This window comes from Babylonia areolata, chromosome 19, assembly GCF_041734735.1.
Source record: "Babylonia areolata isolate BAREFJ2019XMU chromosome 19, ASM4173473v1, whole genome shotgun sequence".
Taxonomy (NCBI): Eukaryota; Metazoa; Mollusca; class Gastropoda; order Neogastropoda; family Buccinidae; genus Babylonia; species Babylonia areolata.
Window position 1 is genome coordinate 55,197,630 of NC_134894.1, and position 22,500 is coordinate 55,220,129.

A 22,500-nucleotide genomic window follows, 5' to 3' on the forward strand; every position below is an offset into this window, starting at 1 on the left:
GGGACCTCGGTTTGTCGTCTCATCCGAATGACTAGCGTCCAGACCACCACTCAAGGTCTTGTTGAGCGGGGAGAAAATACTGGCGACTGCCGGTGTGATTCGAACCAGTGCGATCAGATTATCTCGCTTTCTATGCGGACGCGTTACATCTAGACCATCACTCCATTGGCATTGTGGTTTGGCCGGAAACAAAGTCTGTGAAAAAAGGAGACTGATCCTGCCTGCGTCTTACAGTGATCGTGACCATTCAAACACCACACACTCACGCCCACACTCACGCCCACAGATCTACATCCACCGGGGAACATCAAAGGATTTAAAGTTCGATGCCAAAAAGCCCAGTCCTTAATTCTGCGTGTTTTACATTTCCATTTTTCGCTGTGCATTGTCAACTTTCTCTTTTCCTCTGAGAGAAAAGTGAGAGGCAGAGATGTGTGTGTGTGTGTGTGTGTGTGTGTGTGTGTGTGTGTGTGTGTGCGTGCGTGCGTGCGTGCGTGCGTGCGTGCGTGCGTGTGTGTGTGAATCAGAATCAGAATCAGAATCGTAATCAGAACCAGAATCAGAATCAATTTTAATGTCAAATAAACCTGAACAAGGTTTATAAGACACGCATGCAAAGTTACATGAAACCACGCACAAAAAAGCAAAACAAAATCGATAAATATTGAACAAGAGATTGAATCACTCCTGCACGCTATGACGTATTAGCTGACTGGGTTTAATAATATTTGGAATGGAATTTTGAATTTTTGGTATGAATTATATTCTAATTTCTTTGTCTAATTCGCAGTCATCTAAGAAATGATATTCATCCTCTATTGTTTGACATTGTAAACATAGTCTCCTTTCGTTTGGAATGTTGTTAAATCATGACAGGATATTCTTAATTTGCACAATGATTGTTTTTGGTTATAATTAAGATATCCTTCAAGCAAATAACGTTCGGTTCTGTATTCACGAGTAATTTTATTATAGAATAGTAGTTTTGATTTATTTTCAGATTTGTTTCTCTTCCAGAATAAAACATATCCATATTCTAGTTTATTCATTATAACGTGGCTAAGTCTATGAATATTGAACGTTGACTGATTATTCCAAACGTGTCTTAAACCAAGATTCTGTAATATAATTTCAACGAAATTTATCCATTTTCGCTGTTTTGTTTCCTCTGTAAACATGTCATACACAATTTTGATATACGAATTTTCTCGTTCCTGTGTTATGTGAAACTAAAATTTACATGACAAATCACTTTTAAACTTAAGGGGCATTTACCTATTTCACCAAGTATAGCTAAATTTGTGGCTTTTTGTGGACTCCAAGTATTTGTTTAAAAAAAATGTTCATGAGACAATGGTTATATAGTCTGTCAAAGGTAAAAAGGCATCTGCTTTTTCACAAGTGGGGAAGCATATTTCTGCTCCATACGTTAGCATTGGTGTGTGTGTGTGTGTGTGTGTGTGTGTGTGTGTGTGTGTGTGTGTGTGTGTGTGTGTGTGTGTGTGTGTGTGTGTGTGTGTGTGAGTGTGTGTGTGTGTGAGCGTCTTTGTGTGCGCGAGTGCTAATGCCTGCTGTATGTGTGTGGCCGTCTGAAGCAGCGCAGGCTGGTGATGACTGGTAATTACAGGGATGTCAATTGACTTTGGCACTTCTCCACAAAACTCCTCCCAGCAATACCCCCCCCCCCCTTTCTCTCTCTCTCTGTACTCTCTGTGAGCACAGTACCCTGCTGTTTCTGCCTGCTGTCTGGCACCTCACTTCTGTCAGCCACACTGATAACTTTCCAGATCCACCCTTCCTCTTCACTTACGCTAGGGGTTAGTTAGACTCTCTCTCTCTCTCTCTCTCTCTCTCTGTCTGTGTGCGCGCGCGTGTGTGTGTATGTGTGTGTGTGTCCATGAAAAAAAATATCAGTCAGACATGTCAATCCTGCTACTGTCAATTGCGGCGCATCAGTACCGTCCGGAAATGTCTGTCCACTGACGCAACATCTAGACTTGTTGTTTCTCTCATTCTTTCTCGCCTTGACTACTGTAACTCTCTATTGTCTGGTTTGCCTGCTTCATCCATTCAGTCCCTTCAGCGCATACAAAACTCTGCTGCCCGACTCGTTCTCAGAAAGAAAATGTCTGAGCACATCACTCCTCTTTTGCAACATCTTCACTGGCTCCCTGTCTCACACAGAATAAAGTACAAGATCAGCACTCTATGTTATAAATGTATTCACAAATCTGCCCCTTCCTATCTCTTCGGCTGCCTTCACCTCTACACTCCATCTCGCTCTCTGCGATCGGCTTCGGATCCACTCTGTTTTCGCATACCCACATTCAAACACTCGACTGTTGGCCGCCGTTCTTTCTCTGTCTCTGGACCTTGCAGTTGGAATGAACTTCATCTTTCGCTTCGTCAGTTCTCCGCATTCAGCTCTTTCAAGTCTGGCCTTAAAACCCACCGTTTCACGAAATAGCCTCCTTTCCCTGCCTCTTCCTTGTCATCAGTTTTTTTTCTCTCCAGTTTTAGAGTTATGCATGCCTGTGAATGACTGGTGCGAAAGCGCTTTGATTTGTCTCTGCACAAGATCCAGCGCTATATAAATATGATAATTATTATTAGACTTTGTTGGAACACTGAGATAATCATATGCCCATGGGTTGGAAACGTGCACACGGCCGCCTGATGTCGTTTCTATTGTTGTCAGTGCGTATAATTTTGTTGTTGTTGTTGTTGTTGTTGTTTTGGTTCACTGAGTTTGGTCGGTTTGCTGTCCAAAAAACGCTTCAATTTATGAGCTTAAAAAGCGAGACAGAGACAGACTGACTCAGACACAGAAACAGACACAGATAGAGGTGTATTTGATCCGTGTTTGAGTTTTATCCTGCTGTGCGTTTTTGTTTTCTTGTCATGTGCTTTGCAATGCATGTTTGTCTATTTGTCTATTCAGTACAATTATTCTTTTTCTTTTTTTGTAGTATGAACATTACTATCTTTCTTCTTATTCTTTTCCTTCTTGCCGTTATTACCTTGTGTTTAGCGTAGACTTCGCGAACAGTGAACAATTGGAAAACAGTGTCTGATTCTATTTCTTTTAATGAAGTTGTTTACTCTCTCTCTCTCTCTCTCTCTCTCTCTCTCTCTCTCTCTCTTATGTCGTTGTGTAACTAAGTATGACTTACATATGGATAATGTGTAAACTTATCCGAAGAGCTTTTAACCAAGCATGTATGATATATGATGTGTATCTATATCATACACGTGTGTAAATGTCAATCGAAAAGCAGGTATTTTTCATTATGTGTATTATGTTGACGGAACGCTACTCAAAAGAAGGCATCATATATATATATATATATATATATATATATATATCATCATATATATGTGTTTGTGTGTATGTGTGTGCATGCGTGCGTGCGCGCGTGTGTGTATATGTGTGCGTGTGCGTAAGTGTCTTGGAGACAGCTTCAGTTTCAGTTTCAAGAAGCTGTCAAAGCTTGCGCACAGATCCATATAATTACATCACATCTATTTTCAGGAGAAAAAAATAAGTTTGAACAAAGCATTGCTAATTACAAGAAACCCAGCTGTAAGCGTGATTGCTTTTAGGGTTCCATCACTTCAGATAAAACAGACATGGACAAAAACCTCCTTGACAGCCTCATTAATCTTTAAATCTCCACTATTGCCTGGTTTTAGACAGTTGAATTGAAAAAACAACAACAAAAAACCGGAAACAAACAAACAAAACTCCGCAACCAACAAAAACAAGAGAGAGAGAGAGAGAACAGGAAAATTGTCATGGTGATGATGTTGAGAAAATATCACCTTCATTGCAAGGGGGGAAAAATCCTTAGATAACATTAAAAAGAAACAAAACAAAACAAACAAACAAACAAAAACAACAACAAAAAAACACACAACAAAAGCACGACTCAGAAAACGAGAGAGAGAGAGAGAGAGAGAGGGGGGCGTGGGGGGGGGGGGGGGGGGGGGGGGGGGGAAGAGAAGGCCAAAAAGATTCGATCAGTGAACGTGGAGAAAAGGCACACTCTTCTGAGTCACCAAGTTCATTTTCTTTGACCTCATGTTCAAGAAATCGATAAACATGGTTCGAAATAAAGACACGTTCAGCTTAAAATTGAAAAAAACAAAAAACAACAACCAAAAACAACAACAACAAAAAAAGTTGTGGAAAAAAAGTTTTCAATGAATCGAATTTGAGTTTCCCAACTTTTTAAGTTAAAAAGTTGCGAGGTGAGAGAGAGAGACTGAGAGAGAGAGAGAGAGAGAGAGAGAGAGAGAGAGAGAGAGAGAGAGAGAGAGAGAGAGAGAGAGAGAGAGAGAAGGTACAGCGAGACAGACAGACATACAGGTCTTGCCTCTCATATTTTGATAGCAGTGTTACGTTTGTCACACAATTCCAAATCCAACTGTATTATCATTTTTATTAGTTTTTTTCTCTCTTCTTTTCATTGAAACGAAACTAGAAATGCCAATCTACGAAAGCTGGACAACGGTATGTTGCACTGAATTATCAATTTGCAGTTTGACAGGCATTAGCTTATACTGGATGGAATACAACAAACGGTTCAAATTCGCTTGTCACAAATGCCGCTGTCATTTCGATTATGTAGAAATCGAGCCTTTGCTGACAGCGAATTAGACACGATACGAACGTTTTTTTTTAGGTATTGGACAGTCACTGGAAATAGCTGGTCTGCCACGTCCCCATGGGCTATGGCATTCATATGTCTACGACCCTATAATAAGTTTTGTTCCTCTTCTTTCTTTTCTTCCTTAACAAACTTATCTTTCTTTTTCTGTAGGAAATCGTCTGCAGTAGATGATTCATTTCTGATCTCAAACGACACATAATCGTTCGACTCATATGGTGACGTTGTTGTATTTTTTTTTCTGGAGTAACTGACAAGTTTTCAGCAAATGTATTTTTTCTGGAGTAAATTTGGCAAGTTATCCACAAGCGCGTTTGCATTCCGTGTTCAGGTGAAGTGACTGTCAATTCTTAGTTTTCGTGGATTCTTTTGAAGAGTAGTAGGCAACAAGCGTTTGTTTTAATCATCGCTAACGAATTCAGAGTTCTTTAGTCTTCAAGTTTCAAAATGAAATTTCAACGGCCGAATAGAGAACGCCTAGCGCGGACGTGTCTGCCATTTGTTTGTTTATCTAAGTAATGATGTCCTTAACATATGCTTCTGGTTTCTGTGTTTTCATTTCAGGAAAATGTTATTTCCCATTGACAAATTTGATTTCCAAATTTTGGAAGGTTATTGGCAGATGTGCAGAAATGTTATTTTCATATTGGGCAGTATCTGAAAAGTGCTTGTGTTCAGTGAGAAAAAAAAAAAAAATGTCAGTGACTTTAGCGACTGGAAACAAATCAATGAATTTCTCTTGTCGTTGATGTGAGAGATAACTCACCTGTGCAGTTTTAATTACAGAAACAAACAACTAATCGTTAATTGTATGTTTTTTTGTTGTTTTTGTTTTTGTCTGAATCCTTAGCAAGCCAGGTCTGATATTCGTGTTAAGATACCACACGGTTCCCTACCCACCTACCTGCCATCCCTACCCCGTTCTATACAAACACGCACTAACACAAGGTAATACACAAGAGACACCCCCACCTCCTCTTCGCACATGAGTCAAGAAAATTCCACCCCACCATTATTCACACCGGCCTCAAACCCACTCACATCTTTTAAGTGGCCTGCTCCGTGCATCGTTGTCCTGTTATTACAACCCTAACAGCAGTGTGGGCGACTGTAAGGAGGTGGGTAAAAATGATGCTAACAGACAAAGAAAGAAAGAAAGAAAGAAAAGAAAGAAAGGCAGTTGCCATGTGGGACACACTCGTTTGTCTGGGCTGACAACATAACAGCGAAGGCCACGGTCCCTGGCTGATTTTCTCTGTTCACCCAGTTGCTTACTTCACTAGTCGTCGCTTCTATTCTTTTGTGCCTTTCCAGAACGGTTGTTACTGTTCTTTCAATAACGCCTTTCACATGTTTAGTGTATTATGTATCTTTTGACTCTTTTTCCGTTTCATATTTTCATCGAATTGTTTTTCAAGGTAGATGTGTACCATTTTTTTGCAAAACGGCATCTGAAAGTGTTGATGTTTAGGTAGAAAAATAAAATCAATATAAAATCATGTAACAGAAAATTATTCATTAAATTCATCTGTCACACGGAGAGTTTTTCACACATTTGGTGGCCATTCAGACAGTAGTTTTTTTTGAAAACAATGACAATGTTTAATTTGAACAAGGACATATCAGACACTCCATTCCTATTTGCCCCCTCCCACTGATTCCCCCTCTAACCGCACAGGCGTGCGCGCGCACACACACACACACACACACACACACACACACACACACACACACACACACAAAACCACACACACACACACACACACACACACACACACACACACACACACGTACACACCAAATATCTTTGTTATCACACGTGAACAACAGCAACAGCACCAACAGAACAAAACAGTCCACCCAGTCCCACTGTCTCCTGTTTGTTCCCTGATTCTTGTCATCGCTGTGCTGACATTACAAACTGCACGGCAGTGTTGCTTCGGTTCGCTTCGGATCGGTTACTCGAGAAGACGTCACAGGGTTTGGGCAAATCCACATACGCTACACCACATCTGCTAAGCAGATGCCTGGCCAGCAGCGTAACCCAACGCGCTTAGGCCTTGAGAGAAAAAACGAGAAAATAAATAAAGAAGAATAACTAATAATAGTACATTGTACTTAAATGGCGCAAACTCCCCATAGACAGGCTCTAAGCGCCTCACATGAAACAGTACATATACATTAATGAATTATACAAAATAACAGCACATAAGGACACAGGAGTGATGGCCTAGAGGTAACGCGTCCGCCTAGGAAGCAAGAGAATCTGAGGGCGCTGGTTCGAATCACGGCTCAGCCGCCGATATTTTCTCCCCCTCCATTAGACCTTGAGTGGTAGTCTGGACGCTAGTCATTCGGATGAGACGATAAACCGAGGTCCCGTGTGCAGCATGCACTTAGCGCATGTAAAAGAACCCCAGGCAACAAAATTCTGTAGAAAAATCCACTTCGACAGGAAAAACAAATAAAACTGCACGCAGGAAAAAATACAAAAAATGGGTGGCGCTGTAGTGTAGCGACGTGCTCTCCCTGGGGAGAGCAGCCCGAATTTCACACAGAGAAATCTGTTGTGATAAAAAGGAATACAAATACCAATACAACAAAACTAAGTAAATACATCTAAAAGAAAATGAAATAGTTAAATGAAGAGATAAATAAATAAAATGAAATGTTTCAAAAAAAAAAAAAGAGCTTTCAGACAAAAAAATCATACTATTACGTCAATAACATTTTTTTCTCTCACTGAACAAAAGCACTTTCGAGATAACTGCCCAATATGAAAGTCACATTTCTGCAACTATTCATCCCCCTTCGTGGATCACTCTTCACAGTCACCGGACGCTCGACTGAAGCAAACAACTTAAGAGAGCGGAAACCGGAAACGGAAGTTCAGAAAAGGTCAAACGCAATCTCATTGGCTGAGGTTCTCTCTCTTTTTAATTTTTTTTTTTTAACTCTCTGGTCGTTTGGTGCCCTTTAAGATACTGAAAGGTCTGAAGAAATGCCAGCATGAAATTCTACCACGTCCCTTCTTCTGTTAATTCTAAACCTTCTGCTAAACCTCACGATCTCATATGCACCCAGTCAATGAAAAAAAAAAAAGTTATTTCGTAAACACACGACATTAAATTAATACACTTGAACCTCAGTTTTTATTGTTATTACACACTGAACGGCATTTATTTGCTTATTTATCATCATTGTTGTCTTTTTTATTTATTTTATTATTATTATTATTATTATTATTATTACTTAAAAAAATATTTATGTACGCTTATAGTTGACTTCATCAAGTTTTTGCGCCTTATACATATTATTATTATTAGTAGTAGTTCTTTTTTTTTTTTTAATGTATTTATCTGCTATTTATTCACCTTTTTTTCCCTCAAGGCCTGACTAAGCGGGTTGGGTTACGCTGCTGGTCAGGCATCTGCTTGGCAGATGTGATGTAGCGTATATGGATTTGTCCGAACGCAGTGACGCCTCCTGGAGCTACTGAAACTGAAACTGAACGGCAGTATTGGGGGGTGAGGGGGTGGGGGTGAGGGGCAAGGGGTGGGCGGGGGAGGGGTGCGACTGTATTGAGATGAGAAAGAAAGGAAACCAACAGTCACTGAGGAGAGATGAAAGAAAGAAAGAAAGAAAGAAAGGCAGCTGCCATGAGGGACAGACTCATCTGTCAAGGTGACTACAGCAGACACGGTGATCGGAGGCTGGAGACCAGGGAAAGGTCAGACGCCATATCGTGGGCTGACCTTTATCTCTCTTCACTTCTCTGGTCCCCGCTTCAAATCATCTGAGATAGACAGTTCGTCATAAACAGTCTAGTGCTCTTGGTCGGAAACCCCGGAGTCATTATTTTTTTTTTTCCTCTTCAATAAGACAGACATACGTCATTCATCTGTTCTGTCGGTCTCTGTGCTGTCTTTCTTTCTACAATGATTGGGTATAAAACAAATAGCGTTACTGACAACCTGTCGAACAAAATGACAACACAGATTTCAACAGAAAGCACGTAGAGGCAAAGACGAAAGCTGAAGAGCACAGAGCACACCCCCTGATAATCGATAAAGATTTTGTGCGAAATATGTTCAAATAAAAAATTTAAAAAAAAGAAGAAGAAGATAAAAAAAAAGAAATCCATCCCCAAGGTTGGTTGTGGGCTTGAAAGCATCGGTACCAAGACTGAAAGAAATTGCCGTGACGCCTTATCTCAAGTGTTCACGATGTTATTTCAGCTGTCTCTGGGACGGGTACAATAGCCGAGTGGTTAAAGCGTTGGACTTTCAATCTGAGGGTCCCGGGTTCGAATCTCGGTAACGGCGCCTGATGGGTAAAGGGTGGAGATTTAACCGATCTTCCAGGTCAACATATGTGCAGACCTGTTAGTGCCTGAAACCCCTTCGTGTGTATACGCAAGCAGAGGACCAAATACGCACGTTAAAGATCCCATAATGCATGTCAGCATTCGGTGGGTTATGAAAACAAGCACATACCCAGCATGTGCGCCCTCCCAAAAAGGAGTATGGCTGCCTACATGGTGGGGTAAAAAAGGTCGTACACGTAAAAGCCCACCCGTGTACATACGAGTGAACGTAGGAGATGCAGCCCACGAACGAAAAAGAAGAAAAAGTAGAAGAAGAAGAAGAAGGAGAAAAAGAAGAAGCATTCTCTGGGTCAGCCGACTGACTACAGACACGCGTCATTAATCTCAGCTGCTTTCAGGCGCGATGAAACGACCATTACCTGTTTGCTGAGGATTGAGACCCTCTCCTCTCCAGTGTGCCCACACCGAGGAGACAGACGATACCATCCTCACTTTCTTTCAGAAAGCGTATGAACATCTTGACAAAATAAACACCTATGCCGAAAATCCTCTTCGTTGACTTCTCCAGTGCTTTCAGCACCATTCAGCTCGATCTAATACAGACTCGACTGGGTATGACATATACCAGTCCAGTTGCATAGAATATCCAATTTCTTGACAGCGAGACCTTAGTGAACGAAAATGGGAATGTACTGTCGCGTCAGCTCTTGACAAACACCGGGGTCCCGCAAGGATGTGTTCTTTCGCCTGTCCTTTTTCACCAAGCACACTGCGGACTGCTCTTTCTGCAGTGACAGCATCATCCAAATTGAGTTTGCTGAGGACACATCTCTGACTGTATTGATCTGCTGTTAAAGCCTTAGTAGTATGGTGAGATGAGAACTATTTGGAAATGAATGTGTCAAAGATAGAGGGAATGTTCATCGATTTCCGACGAAAGACTTGGCAGGCCATTTGCCTGTGCTGCGTGTGAGCATGTGTGTGTGTGTGTGTGTGTGTGTGTGTGTGTGCGTGCGTGCGTGCGTGCGTGCGTGCGTGCGTGCGTGCGCGTGTGTGTGTGTGTGTGTGTGTGTGTGTGTGTGTGTGTGTGTGTGTGAGTGTGTGTGTGTGTGTGTGTGTGTGTGTGTGTGTGTGTGTGTGTGTGTGTGTGTGTGTGTGTGCATGCCCGCGTGTGCGCGCGCGAGCTCAATTCTGATTTATCGGCAACAAAGTCAGTGACAGCCTGTCTTTCTCATTCCACTTTTTAAAGAAAAAAATGACAAAATATCCACTGGGGGTTCCTCCATTAATAGCCAATCAGCAACATACACCCCCCCACCCCCCCATCCACCCGTAAACCTGTTATCCTTATTCAGCACCCCCTTCCCTCCCCTCCCCTTCCATTTGCCACCATCTCCCCTCACCCAGAGTCCCGGGAGAGCAGACCAAAGTCCAGACTTGGCAGTTCCACTAGAAAGTAGCGCGTGTCTGGTAGGTACACCACCAAAGTCATCAGCCGTTGACCAGCCGATTGCTACTTATGCAAATGTCTCCGACATCATTCGACAGCTGCTCTTCCCTTCCTCCATGCCAGCCTTCCTTTCCCTAATAATTCACCTCTGAGCAGGTCGTTCGTTATTGGATTTCCAAGTTTTGGTTCCGTTTAAACAAGGATCAAGTGCTGGAATCCTCACTTTGTCTTTCTGTTTGTCTGGTTTGCTGAGTGCTTATCCGTATGTCTGTTGTCTGTCTGTGTGTCTATCTGTGACCACACCATGTATGCGTAAAGAGCTAACTGATTTTGAATATCTGCTTCTACATCAATCAATCAATCAGTCAGTCAGTCAGTCAGTCAGTCAATCACTCAATCACTCAATCTATCTATCGATCCCATAAAAAAAGAATATACGCACAACCTCATCACGACACAAACGTACACACACACACACACACACACATACACACACAGCCTGTTCGCCCGTGCCCACACACATGTGATCATTCTCCCTCCCCAACCCTGGACATTCATTCTCACATTCACCCCCGAAAACGAAGTATGGCTGCCTACATGGCGGGGGTAAAAACGATTATACACGTAAAATACAACTCGTGTACATACGAGTGAACGTGGGAGTTGCAGCCTACGAACGAAGAAGAAGTACTCACACATTCGCTTGTGCACGTAATATATTACATGCAGTATGTTCATCAACCTTTACCAATAGAATACACTATGTTTATAAAACAGTTGTCTATATCGGACGCGTTCTGTCTTAATCTAAATACTACCAATAATAATCTGACATAAGTCTCTAGCTTCTTTGACAACAAGAGAGAGAGAGAGAGAGAGAGAGAGAGAGAGAGAGAGAGAGAGAGAGAGAGAGAGAGAGAGAGAGAGAGAGAGAGAGAACAACAAAAAAACAAAAAAAAAACAACAAAAAAAAAACAACTGATACCAGATACTCGTAGTCGTACCTTCCATTTTTGGATTTAATAAAATCAATGTATTTGTTATTGTCAATAATCTCTGCAGTTGGAGAGATAGTCATTTGTCTTTTAATATTCCATAGATGCGTTTCCAAGGACATGAACTATGTTGTGATTCATAGAATAACACACCTCTACCCACTGTCAGTCGGAAGCTCTGTCTTTATTGTCTGTTTGTCTGTCTGTCTGTCCCTCTCTCTCTCTTGCATGCTCGCATGTATTCAGCTTGTCGCGCGTCATTTAAAACTACAAATTTCAAGCAGATGTTGAGAACATTTCGTTCAAAAATACCTTGAAATACATTGCATTTCGACAGATGTGAAAGCATGCGCGCATAAGAGTGAGTGAATGAGTTAATTTATTTAATTAGTTGATTGATTATTATTATTTTTTAAAGACAAGTTCGTGGTTGCGCTCTATCTCTCCCCCTCTCTCACTCTCTCTTTCTCCGTCTGTCTGTCTGTCCGTCACTATCTCTGTGCAAGAGAAAGAGAGAGAGAGAGAGAGAGAGAGAGAGAGAGAGAGACGGGGAGGGTGGGAGATAGGAGGAGGGAGGGAGAGAGAGACAGAGTGGGAGGGAGGGAGAGAGAGAAAAACGGGGGAGGAGAAAGACAGCAAGAGAGAGAGAGAGAGGGAGAGAGAGAGAGAGAGAGAGAGAGAGAGAGAGAGTTGAATACAAATAAACACGAATAAATGAATGAATATCAAAATACGGTGTATCTCTGTTAATATATATATATATATATATATATATATATATATATATATATATATATCTATACACACACACAGAGAGAGAGAGAGAGAGAGAGAGAAATCGCTGAATACAAATAAACACAAATGAATGAATATCAAAGTACAGTGCATCTCTGTTATATACAGAGAGAGAGAGAGAGAGGTGGGGGGGGGGGGTAGAGAGAGAAAGAGAGAAAGAGAGAGAGAGTAAGTAATACAGAGAGGCGGACAGACAGACAGACAGACGTACAGGCAAACAGATACCCCTCATTACCCTAAAGCTAAGCCCTCCAGAGCGTCACACTGACTGGATGCAAGCCCACATAAACAACAGAAGGCATCCCGCTCCTTTCTGGAACCCTCAACATCTGCCCTCCCTCCACACGTTTCCCCCATCCCCAACAAACCTATCTACATCTATCATTCCTTCCTTCCTTCCTTCCGGACTTTTCACCCACCCCATCCTCCTCTCTTTTTTGTTGTTGTACTTTCTGAAAAAAAGAAAGAAAAAAAGAAAAAAAAAGAAAAAAAAGGCCCAAACAAACACCTGCAGCTTTTCCCCCAATTCCCCAACAGAGAGTTGGACAATATTTTGCTTTCCGTTGCAGACTCGAGTGTTTCGTTTACAAACAGGTGAATCTATCTGGTCTGAAATCGGTGTATACGCTTGCACGCACACACATTGCAGACAGAAATCATCTCGATGCATTAAAAACCGTGTGTGTTCGCGTTGACTGTTTGTTGGGAGATTGACTTCGATCGTATGGAGTCGACCACCAGTACACACACGCGCGCACACACACACACACACACACACACACACACACACACACACACACACACACACACACACACACAAATAAATATGTATTGCTCTTTAACACAGGAATCTATATCATCATGCTGTGCAGTATTAACTTTGTCCTTCGCGTTGTAACATTTGTTTCCCGAACGAAAGCGAATGAGAACGTTGACGTTTTTGACATTTTGCATTCATTCCCAGTTGTTTCGCTTGTTACATTGAAAACTTCTCTTTTGACCAAGTCCCTTTACGTAAGTTTCTGTAATTGTATATAGATATATATTGCGAATTCCACCCTCCATTTACCCAGTTTCCCCCAACACACCCACACCATTCACACCCCTTCCCCTCCTCTCCTTAGCGATACTTCAGAAGATGGATGATATGTTCAAGATTCAAGATTCAAACATTTTATTACTCAAGGACTAAGATTTTAGGTATCGTCCAGTCTTCCAATCTGTCCTTGTGACAACCATAACAATAACAACATTAACGATAACGACACAACAATAATACTTTTGTTAACACTGCTACATCTACTGCTACTACTACGAATGATAATTATCATCATCATCATCGTCACCATCATCAACAATAAATAATGTAAAAAGTAATAAAGCGAACATAGATAGATAGATAGATAGATAGATAGATAGATATATATATATATATATATATATATATATATATACATATCTGTGTGTGTGTGTGTGAAGAGAGAGAGAGAGAGAGAGAGAGAGAGAGAGAGAGAGAGAGAGAGAGAGAGAGAGAGAGTATCGATATAGACAGACAGACAGATATATAAATATATAGACAGACAGACTGACACATAGATAGATAGATAGATACATACATACTTATTACATACATGCATGCATACGTACGTACATACGTACATACAAACATACACACATAAATAGATAGAGCGATAGATAGATAGGTAGACAGATAGATAGACAGACAGACAGACAGATAGATAGACAGACAGACAGACAGACAGAGAGACCCATCTAGCCCACACAACAGCAGACCCAACATGGTGAGTAACGATCGAAGGAGCGAGCACCAACTTCAATAGTTGGTGTTTTTTTTGTTTTTTTTTCTAAGTCAATCTGCCCCACCCAAAAACCTCCATGTCTAGCCCCACCCTGGACTATTAAGTCATAGCACTCGATTTTAGAACTTCCCTTCCCCTCCCCCCCCCCAATGACCGCCATCACCCCCACCACCACCACCGCCCCTCCTCCCTCCACCTCCCCCCTCCCCTACTTTGCCACCAACTCTTACTTTCCCATAATCCCAGTCCACGACACCCTTTTTTTTTTTTGGGGTTTTTTTTAAACACCATCTCGTCTCTTGTGTGTTCGTTCGGGGAGCTAGACACACAGACAAACAGGCAGACAGACAGGCAGACAGACAGACAGACAGACAGCATCCCGGCGGCAAACACACAGTCCCGATTCCTGCTTGGAGAGTGGTGGAGTGGTTGAAGACAGGGCTTGATCTGATACCGCAGTGACAACACTGACGTCCTGCAGGACTGTCGATATCTCGTCGAAGACGGACGGCTGCGGTACCAGCGAGATGGCGGCCGGGGGGGGCATGCCCGAGAACAGCGCGAAGAGAGCAGAAAGCTGTTTTGTGCCGACTGGGAGCCACTACAGTGCCAAGTCTACATCATGTTTTCAAGAAAAAAAAAGGAAAAAAAAAAAGAAAGAAAGAAAAAAAAGAAAAAAAAAAGAGAAAGTCTCGGGGGTTTCTTCTTCTTGTCACAGTATGTTTTGTGTGTCGGTGGGTGGGTGAATGGGTGGAAAGTAGAACTGCTCTGTGTGTGTGTGTGTGTGTGTGTGTGTGTGTGTGTGTGTGTGTGTGTGTGTGTGTGTGTGTGTATGTGTGTATGTGTGTGTGTTTGTGTGTGTGTATGTGTGTTGTGTGTGTGTGTGTGTGCGTGTGTGTGCATGAGCCCGCGCTCGTGCGCGCGCGCGTGCGCGTGTTCGTGTGTGTGTGTGTCTGTGTGTGTGTGCGTGTGTGTGTGTGTGTGTGCATGAGCCCGCGCGCGTGCTCGTGTTCGTGTGTGTGTGTGTGTGTGTGTGTGTGTGTATGTGTGTGTGTGTGTGTGTGTGTGTGTGTGTGTGTGTGTGTGTGCATGAGCCCGCGCTCGTGCGTGCCCGTGCGCGTGTTTGTGTGTGTTTGTATGTGTGTGTGTGTGTGTGTGTTGCCGCGTGTACAGCAAGCATGTGCAAGTTCGCCAGATGGGAGTATTATTTCTCCAGAGCCTGATTCTCTTTTTTTTTTCCCCCCAAAATGGACGATCCCCCTCTGCTGCCCACTCTCGATTGTTTGGAATCTGTCACCCCACCACAAACAACCTGAGCTGCCTGCATATCCAAACCATGAGCCCTCCCTCTCACTCCCTCCCTTCTTTCTCCCCACCTCCACCCCTTCCCTCTACACTCCCTCCTCCTCCTCCTCCTTCCCCCCGCCCCAAAACCCTTCACCCCCTTCCTCCGGCTATCCTCCTCCAGCGCCCTCTATCTTCTCCTACCCTCGTCCACTTACGTTCGGTAGACCTGAGAGAAATGGGAGCCAGACAGGGTTTCGTCGCGAGGATGAAAATGAAACTGCCGCATCCGTCCGTGGGGGCCTGCCATAATAATAATAATAATAATAATAGCGCGTCGGCGATATCCTTATATGACCGTCACTTGCTGTCGTCATGATTTGGCTCCCACCGTCTTATCTTTATTTAATGGGAGGAAGGGAAGGGAGGGTGTGGGGGGTTGTATATAACCGTTTGGGTGGAGTGTGTGTGTGTGTGTGTGTGTGTGTGTGTGTGTGTTGATTTCCTCTTCAGAACGTCTCTCTCTCTCTCTCTCTATCTCTTTCTCTCTCTCTGTGGTCTCCTAAAGAAATGAACCCTGCTGACAACAGGGAAAAAACAAACAAACAAAAAACAAAACAAAACAAAAACAAAACATGAATGACGTACATGTTGAGCTATTACTCTAAATATCTCTCTCTCTCTCTCCCTTTACCTGTCTGTCTCTTCCCCCCCCCCCCTCTCTCTCTCTATCTCACCTCGTCTCTTTTTCTTCAGACGCATTGTGATGTTGTTGTTTTTTCAAAAGTAAAAATGGATGGTCGATATAGTTTTCTTTAACAATGCATTTTCAATAATTGCATGATTATCAACAGTCATCTTCCTCATTAGATTTAGTGTGACCTATACCCTGCATGTTGTTAGGATGCTGTTACGCTATTGACATTTACAGGTTTATGAGTTTATTTCTCTCCCATTATTCTAATTTGGAAGCCAATCAGATGATTTTTCTTGGCTACCATTTCCTTTTAACACCCCTCCCTTCTTGTTAACGCACCTCCCGCAACTTCGCCCTAACTTCTCACAGAGAGAGAGAGAGAGAGAGAGAGAGAGAGAGAGAGAGAGAGAGAGAGAGAGAGAGAGAGTGAGAGACAGAGAGAGACAGAGACAGATAGAGACAGGGACAGACAGAGACAGATAGAGACAGAGTTTGCGTGCGTGCGTGCGTGCCTGTCAGCAGTCACGAAGAAGAAAATCCATTGTCGTCAAACTAGGTAATCGATGTGTTGAAATGTCACTGTAATGAGTTTATTGGCTCAGAAAAGAAGGTGGGTGTGAGGGAGGAGGAACAGGGGTGGGGGTAGGGCTGGGGGTATGGGGACAGCATGGCTGCTTATTCAACGTTTGCTTTGTGAAGAAAGGCTGGCTTAAAGTTTCACTAAATCACACAATGATCTGCTACGATAAAAAAGAAAAGGAAAAAAAAAAGATAGATAATTTTCTCCTTACAATCGCTTATTCAACACATTTGGGACAACAGCAAAGCGAGAGCTGTATTATCAATGGTTTCTCCAGTCAATGGGAAACCATTTACAGCTTAGTCTTTTGTGAAGGACTATGACTCTCAAACTGGGAGGCAAAATTGCACTGGCTCTTAGTGCTGCAGCCTTGTGGGCGAGTTGGCCTTTGGGAACCATCCAAACGCCGACTGTCCTAAAACCCTCTTGGCCGAGAGAGTGGGGATGTACTTGGGCAAGACACTCTCCGCTAGAATCAAATTCTAGCCCAAATAGTCAGAACAGCAGTTGCCTCCTCTGCCGTTCTGATGGTCATTGTCGGACACGACTGACTATCATATATTCAACCATCTGGACTTGTTTTCGTCCTCAATGTGGGGGTGATACAATTTTCTCGTGAACCTTTCCATTGACACCACTATGAGTACATTTAGCAATTAACCATTATCCCTCACGGAACTGTATATCTGGTCAGTTTTTTGTTTTGGATGTGTATTTCTCAAAGGAATGGCGATTCCGAATAACATCAAACCTGTCCGAACATAGTTACAGCCTTTCAACTTGAGGTATGGAAAAAAAGTTAAGACATGCATGTAAATGTGTGTGTGTGTGTGTGTGTGTGTGTGTGTGTGTGTGTGTGTGCATTTGTGCGGGCGTGTGTGTGTACATACATACACACACACACACACACACACACACACATATATATATATATATATATATATATATATATATATATATATATATATATATATGTGTGTGTGTGTGTGTGTGTGTGTGTGTGTGTGTTTATGCGTGCGTGTCTGTGTGTGTGTGTGTGTGTGTGTGTGTGTGTGAGTGTGTGTGTGTGATGGAGAGAGAGAGAGAGAGAGAGAGAGAGAGTGTGTGTGTGTGTGTGTGCACGAGTGTGTGTTTGATTGTGTGTAAATGTGAATGTGTATACGCTTTTAAGTGTGTGCGTGTGTGTGAGTATGGGTGGTGCTAGTAAGTGTGTACGTGTGTGTGAGTGTGGGTGTGCGTGCATGCTTGTGATAATATCCCCTTGTCTGTCTGTCTGTCTGTCTGCGTACGTGTGTCTCTGTGTATATGACGGAGAGGCAGTAAGTGTGGGATTGGAGGAAAAAGATGAGAAGACTGACAGAAAGAGAGAGAGAGAGAGAGAGAGAGAGAGATGGAGGCAGATGCAGAGAGAGAGAAAGAGGCAGATGCAGAGAAAGAGAGAGACAGAGAAAAAGGTAGATACAAAGAGAGAGAGAGAGAGAGAGAGAGAGAGAGAGAGAGAGAGAGAGAGAGGAGGTAGATGCACACACACACACACACACACACACACACACACACACACAGAAAGAGAGAGAGAAATTGAGAGACACAGAAAAAGGCAGGTGCAGAGAGAGAGAGAGAGAGAGAGAGAGAGAGAGAGAGAGAGAGAGAGAGAGAGAGAGAGACATACATACATACATACATACATACATACATACATACATACGGACAGACAGACAGACAGACAGACAGACAGACAGAGACAATGACAAACAGCAAAACAGACAAACAAGCACACAGATAACACAGAGAAACAAAACAAAACAAAACCAAACCAAACCAAACCAAACCAAACCAAACCCCAGGGGAAGCTACTCACGTGACATTATCGTGGCGCTGAATGTAGATCTTGTGGAAGGGGCCCGTGTGCGGGTTGGTGATGTCTCTCTTCATCTCCATGGCAACGTGCTGGGGTAACACGCTGAGCAACAGCTTCTCCTGCAACAACCAAGACGTCCACCACTCCTACTATCTTCTTCTTCTTCTTCTTCTAGCAGCCTATCCGTTCCCACTTTGGTTTTTAACAACCCAGGATCAAACCTGACTGGCCCATAATTGTAATTTAGCCTCCATTGGAATGTATCTCCCCCCCCCCCCCCGTCCCCCCCCCCCCCCCCCCCCCCCCCAGCCCCATTGGTGGAATGTTTGCCTAGTGGTAACGCGTCCGCCTTGGAAGCGAGAGAATCTGAGCCCACTGGTTCTTCTGCTTCTGCGTTCACTCGTATGTACACGAGTGGGCTTTTACGTGTATGACCGTTTTTACCCCGCCATGTAGGCAGCCATACTCCGTTTTCGGGGGTGTGCATGCTGGGTATGTTCTTGTTTCCATAACCCACCGAACGCTGACAAGGATTACGGGATCTTAAACGTGCGTATTTGATCTTCTGCTTGGATATACACACGAAGGGGGTTCAGGCACTAGCAGGTCTGCACATATGTTGACCTGGGAGATCGTAAAAATCTCCACCCTTTACCCACCAGGCGCCGTCACCGTGATTCGAACCCGGGACCCTCAGATTGACAGCCCAACGCTTTAACCACTCGGCTATTGCGCCCGTCTATTCCTACTACCTGTGATCAGAGACACATGGTGTTGCCGCAACAGAATAAAGAAACAAAATATAAAGAAACAAGAGAGGCAAGGCCTTCAAGACTCACTTGTGATAAATTAAGTCCCCTAGCATTACTTACAGAGTAATTTCCCTTTTTTTTTTACTATCTGCACCAAAAATGCTTGCAAAATAAATAAAAATTCCATGCTTAGCAAAAAGAAGTTCCTGTTTGAACAAAAAATGATAATAATGACTCCTCTTGTTGCTGTGTCAGAATAAGAGGTCAAAGTGCCAAGTTTACAGAATACAAAAAATATAAATATAACAGTAAATGCAGTTTGCATATAATTAGGCTTCATTTTTTAATTTTTTTTGTGCCCATCCCAGAGGTGCAATATTGTTTTAAACAAGATGACTGGAAAGAACTGAATCTTTCCTATTTTTATGCCTAATTTGGTGTCAACTGAAAAAAGTATTTGCAGAGAAAATGTCAATGTTAAAGTTTACCACAGACACACAGACACACACACACACACACACACACACACACACACACACAGACAGACAGACAACCGAACACCGGGTTAAAACATAGACTCACTTTGTTTACACAAGTGAGTCAAAAAAATCATACAGCAGAGGGAAAGACTGTGATGGAAGGAAGCAAAAAAATAATTGCAACGATTCCAATGGCTCTTTCCCCGTTTGTGAAGAGATCATACCAACGGCGGTTTGTGTGTGTGTGTGTGTGAGAGAGAGAGAGACAGACATACACACAGAGAGACAGACAGAGAAAGAGAGAAACAGAGAGAGAAAGGGGGTGGGGGGGGGGGGGGGTGAGGAAGGGGGTTAATTGTGGCCAGTCAAGATCGACCACCCTACTAAGCTCACCAGTTAGAAACTACCCCCTCACTCCTGGTTTAATCACGCTATTGCAGAAGGAAGGGGGTCGTTCTGGGACCGCCTTTACCGACCCCCCTATCCTCCCCCCCACCCCGTGCTCCCCCCCTCCCCCTCACACACACACACACACACACACACACACACACACACACACATCCCCAACTCTCCATCATACGGAAGCAAAGGTGTGGGAGTTCTATTTTGATTTCAACTGGGCTAAATTTTCCTCCAACGGTCATTTCAAGCTGGCCTGGAATGACCTCTCATATCTATGATGATGATGATGATGATGATGATGATGCGGGGAGTAAAATCCAGCTAGGTGGGGTCAACAAATAACCAAGAGTGGTAACTCGATCCACACATCGAGGCAACCATGCGTTTGTTCTGTATTGTCCTTATATTCTTCTTGCAGCATATTCAGGATTATTAAAAGGCTATGCCAATCTTGAATGAAAAGCTAGACGGGCGCAATAGCCGAGTGATTAAAGCGTTGGACTTTCAATCCGAGGGTCCCGGGTATGAATCTCGGTAACGGCACCTGGGAGATTTTTCCGATCTCCCAGGTCAACATATGTGCAGACCTGGTAGTGCATGAACCCCCTTCGTGTGTACACGCAAACAGAAGATCAAATATGCACGTTAAAGGTCCTGTAATCCATGTCAGTATTCGGTGGGTTATGGAAACAAAGAACATACCAAGCATGCACACCCCCGCCTACATGGCGGGGGTAAATACGGTCATTCACGTAAAAGCCCACTCGTGTACATACGAGTGAACGTGGGAGTTGCAGCCCACGAACGAAGAAGAAGTCATCCCATTTCCCACTGGGACCCCTCCTTTTAACCAGTTGTGCTTGGAAGGTTTGATGCCACCCATTTTGGAATTGTCTGGCATCAGAAAGGGCCGCCAATAACAGGACTGTATGGTTACCATGATAACCACGAAAAAGAAGAAGAAGAAGAAAAAGAAGAAGACGGAGGGAGGAGGAGGAGGAGGAGGAGGAGGAGAAGAAGGAGAAGAAGAAGAAGAAGAAGAAGAAGAAGAAGAAGAAGAAGAAGAAGAAGAAGAAGAAGAAGAAGAAGAAGAAGAAGAAGAAGAAGAAGAAGAAGAAGAAGAAGAAGAAGAAGAAGAAGAAAAAGGAAAAGATAAAGTTAAATTGAAGACCTGTAGAAGGTTGGATTATTAAGCAATATTGGAATCTTCTTATTAATGGGTACAGTTCCACTTTGCAGTCACAGTTGTATTTATGTGCTCATTTTTTCACAAAATATTGCTCTCTGTGAAATTTGGGCTGCTCTCCACAATAAGATCGCGTGTAACTTCTCCTACAACGCGAAAGAGACACGTAACAGCGTTTCACCCCAATTAACATCATAAAAATAAGAAGCTCTTAATGAAGAGGTGAATGTTGACAAAGAATACCAAATTCTGACGACGGAAGCTAAGGTTGGGTCATTCAGACACCACTGACATCCGAGGGTCTGTGTAGAGAGAAGAGAGACTGGCCGTACTGAATGAGTTACGACAGCACACCTTCTTTTCTGCTGCAGTTTGTTTGTTTTCCTATAGAAGCGGTTTTCAAAAATTGCAAGAACAACCCTTTATTTTTGCAAACACGAGAGAGACGGGGGGGAGAAGAAGAAGAAAGAAAGAAAGAAAGAAAGAAAGAAAGCTAGTTTTAGTGTTTGCTCATTTCTTCATTGCTGCTTTGTGCACATGTCGAATGATCGGTATAAGGCCAAGCCTGGAGCTTCCCTTTATTTAAGGAAGTGTGTGGGTTTGTTCCAATGCACAATTTTTTTATTTACCTAGCTGAATCAGTAGCATAAACAGCATTAACTTGAAGTTGTGTACCTTGTGTATGAAGAGTTACCACTCTTAATTGTCAGTCAATCATTTCCTCTCCTGGACCTATTGTTCTTTCATTAAGTGGGGTCAGTTCCAACTGGTTGAAGTTTTGTATAGTATTGTATTGTATTGCTCTTTTTTTTTGTCACAAACATATTTCTCTGTGTGAAATTTGGGCTGCTCTCCACAATAAGATCGCGTGGTTAACTCTCTCCATACGAACGGCGAAAGAGACGACGTTAACAGCGTTTCACCCCAATTACCATCATCAAAATATTGCAAACGGAAGGCTCTTATACTGAAGAGGTGAATGTTGACAAAGAATACCACAATTCTGACGACGGAAGCTAAAGGTTGGGTCATTCAGACACCCACTGGACATCCGAGGGGTCTGTGTAGAGGAGAAGAGAGGACTGGCCGTACTGAGTGAGTTAAACCGACAGCACCACCCATTTCTTTTCTGCCTGCAGGTTTGTTTGTTTTCCTATAGAAGCGGATTTTTCAATAAAATTTTGCAAGGAACAACCCTTTATTTT

At 43.0% G+C, this 22,500-nt stretch overlaps 1 protein-coding gene across 1 annotated transcript in view; it reads right to left on the bottom strand.

Moving 5' to 3' along the window:
• The window catches only part of LOC143293861 (adenylate cyclase type 1-like), a 378,538-nt gene that overhangs the window by 178,157 nt on the left and 177,881 nt on the right, over nucleotides 1-22,500 (bottom strand). The window contains 1 exon segment of the mRNA XM_076605169.1: nucleotides 18,477-18,595. Within this exon segment, the coding sequence (XP_076461284.1) occupies nucleotides 18,477-18,595 (119 nt within the window).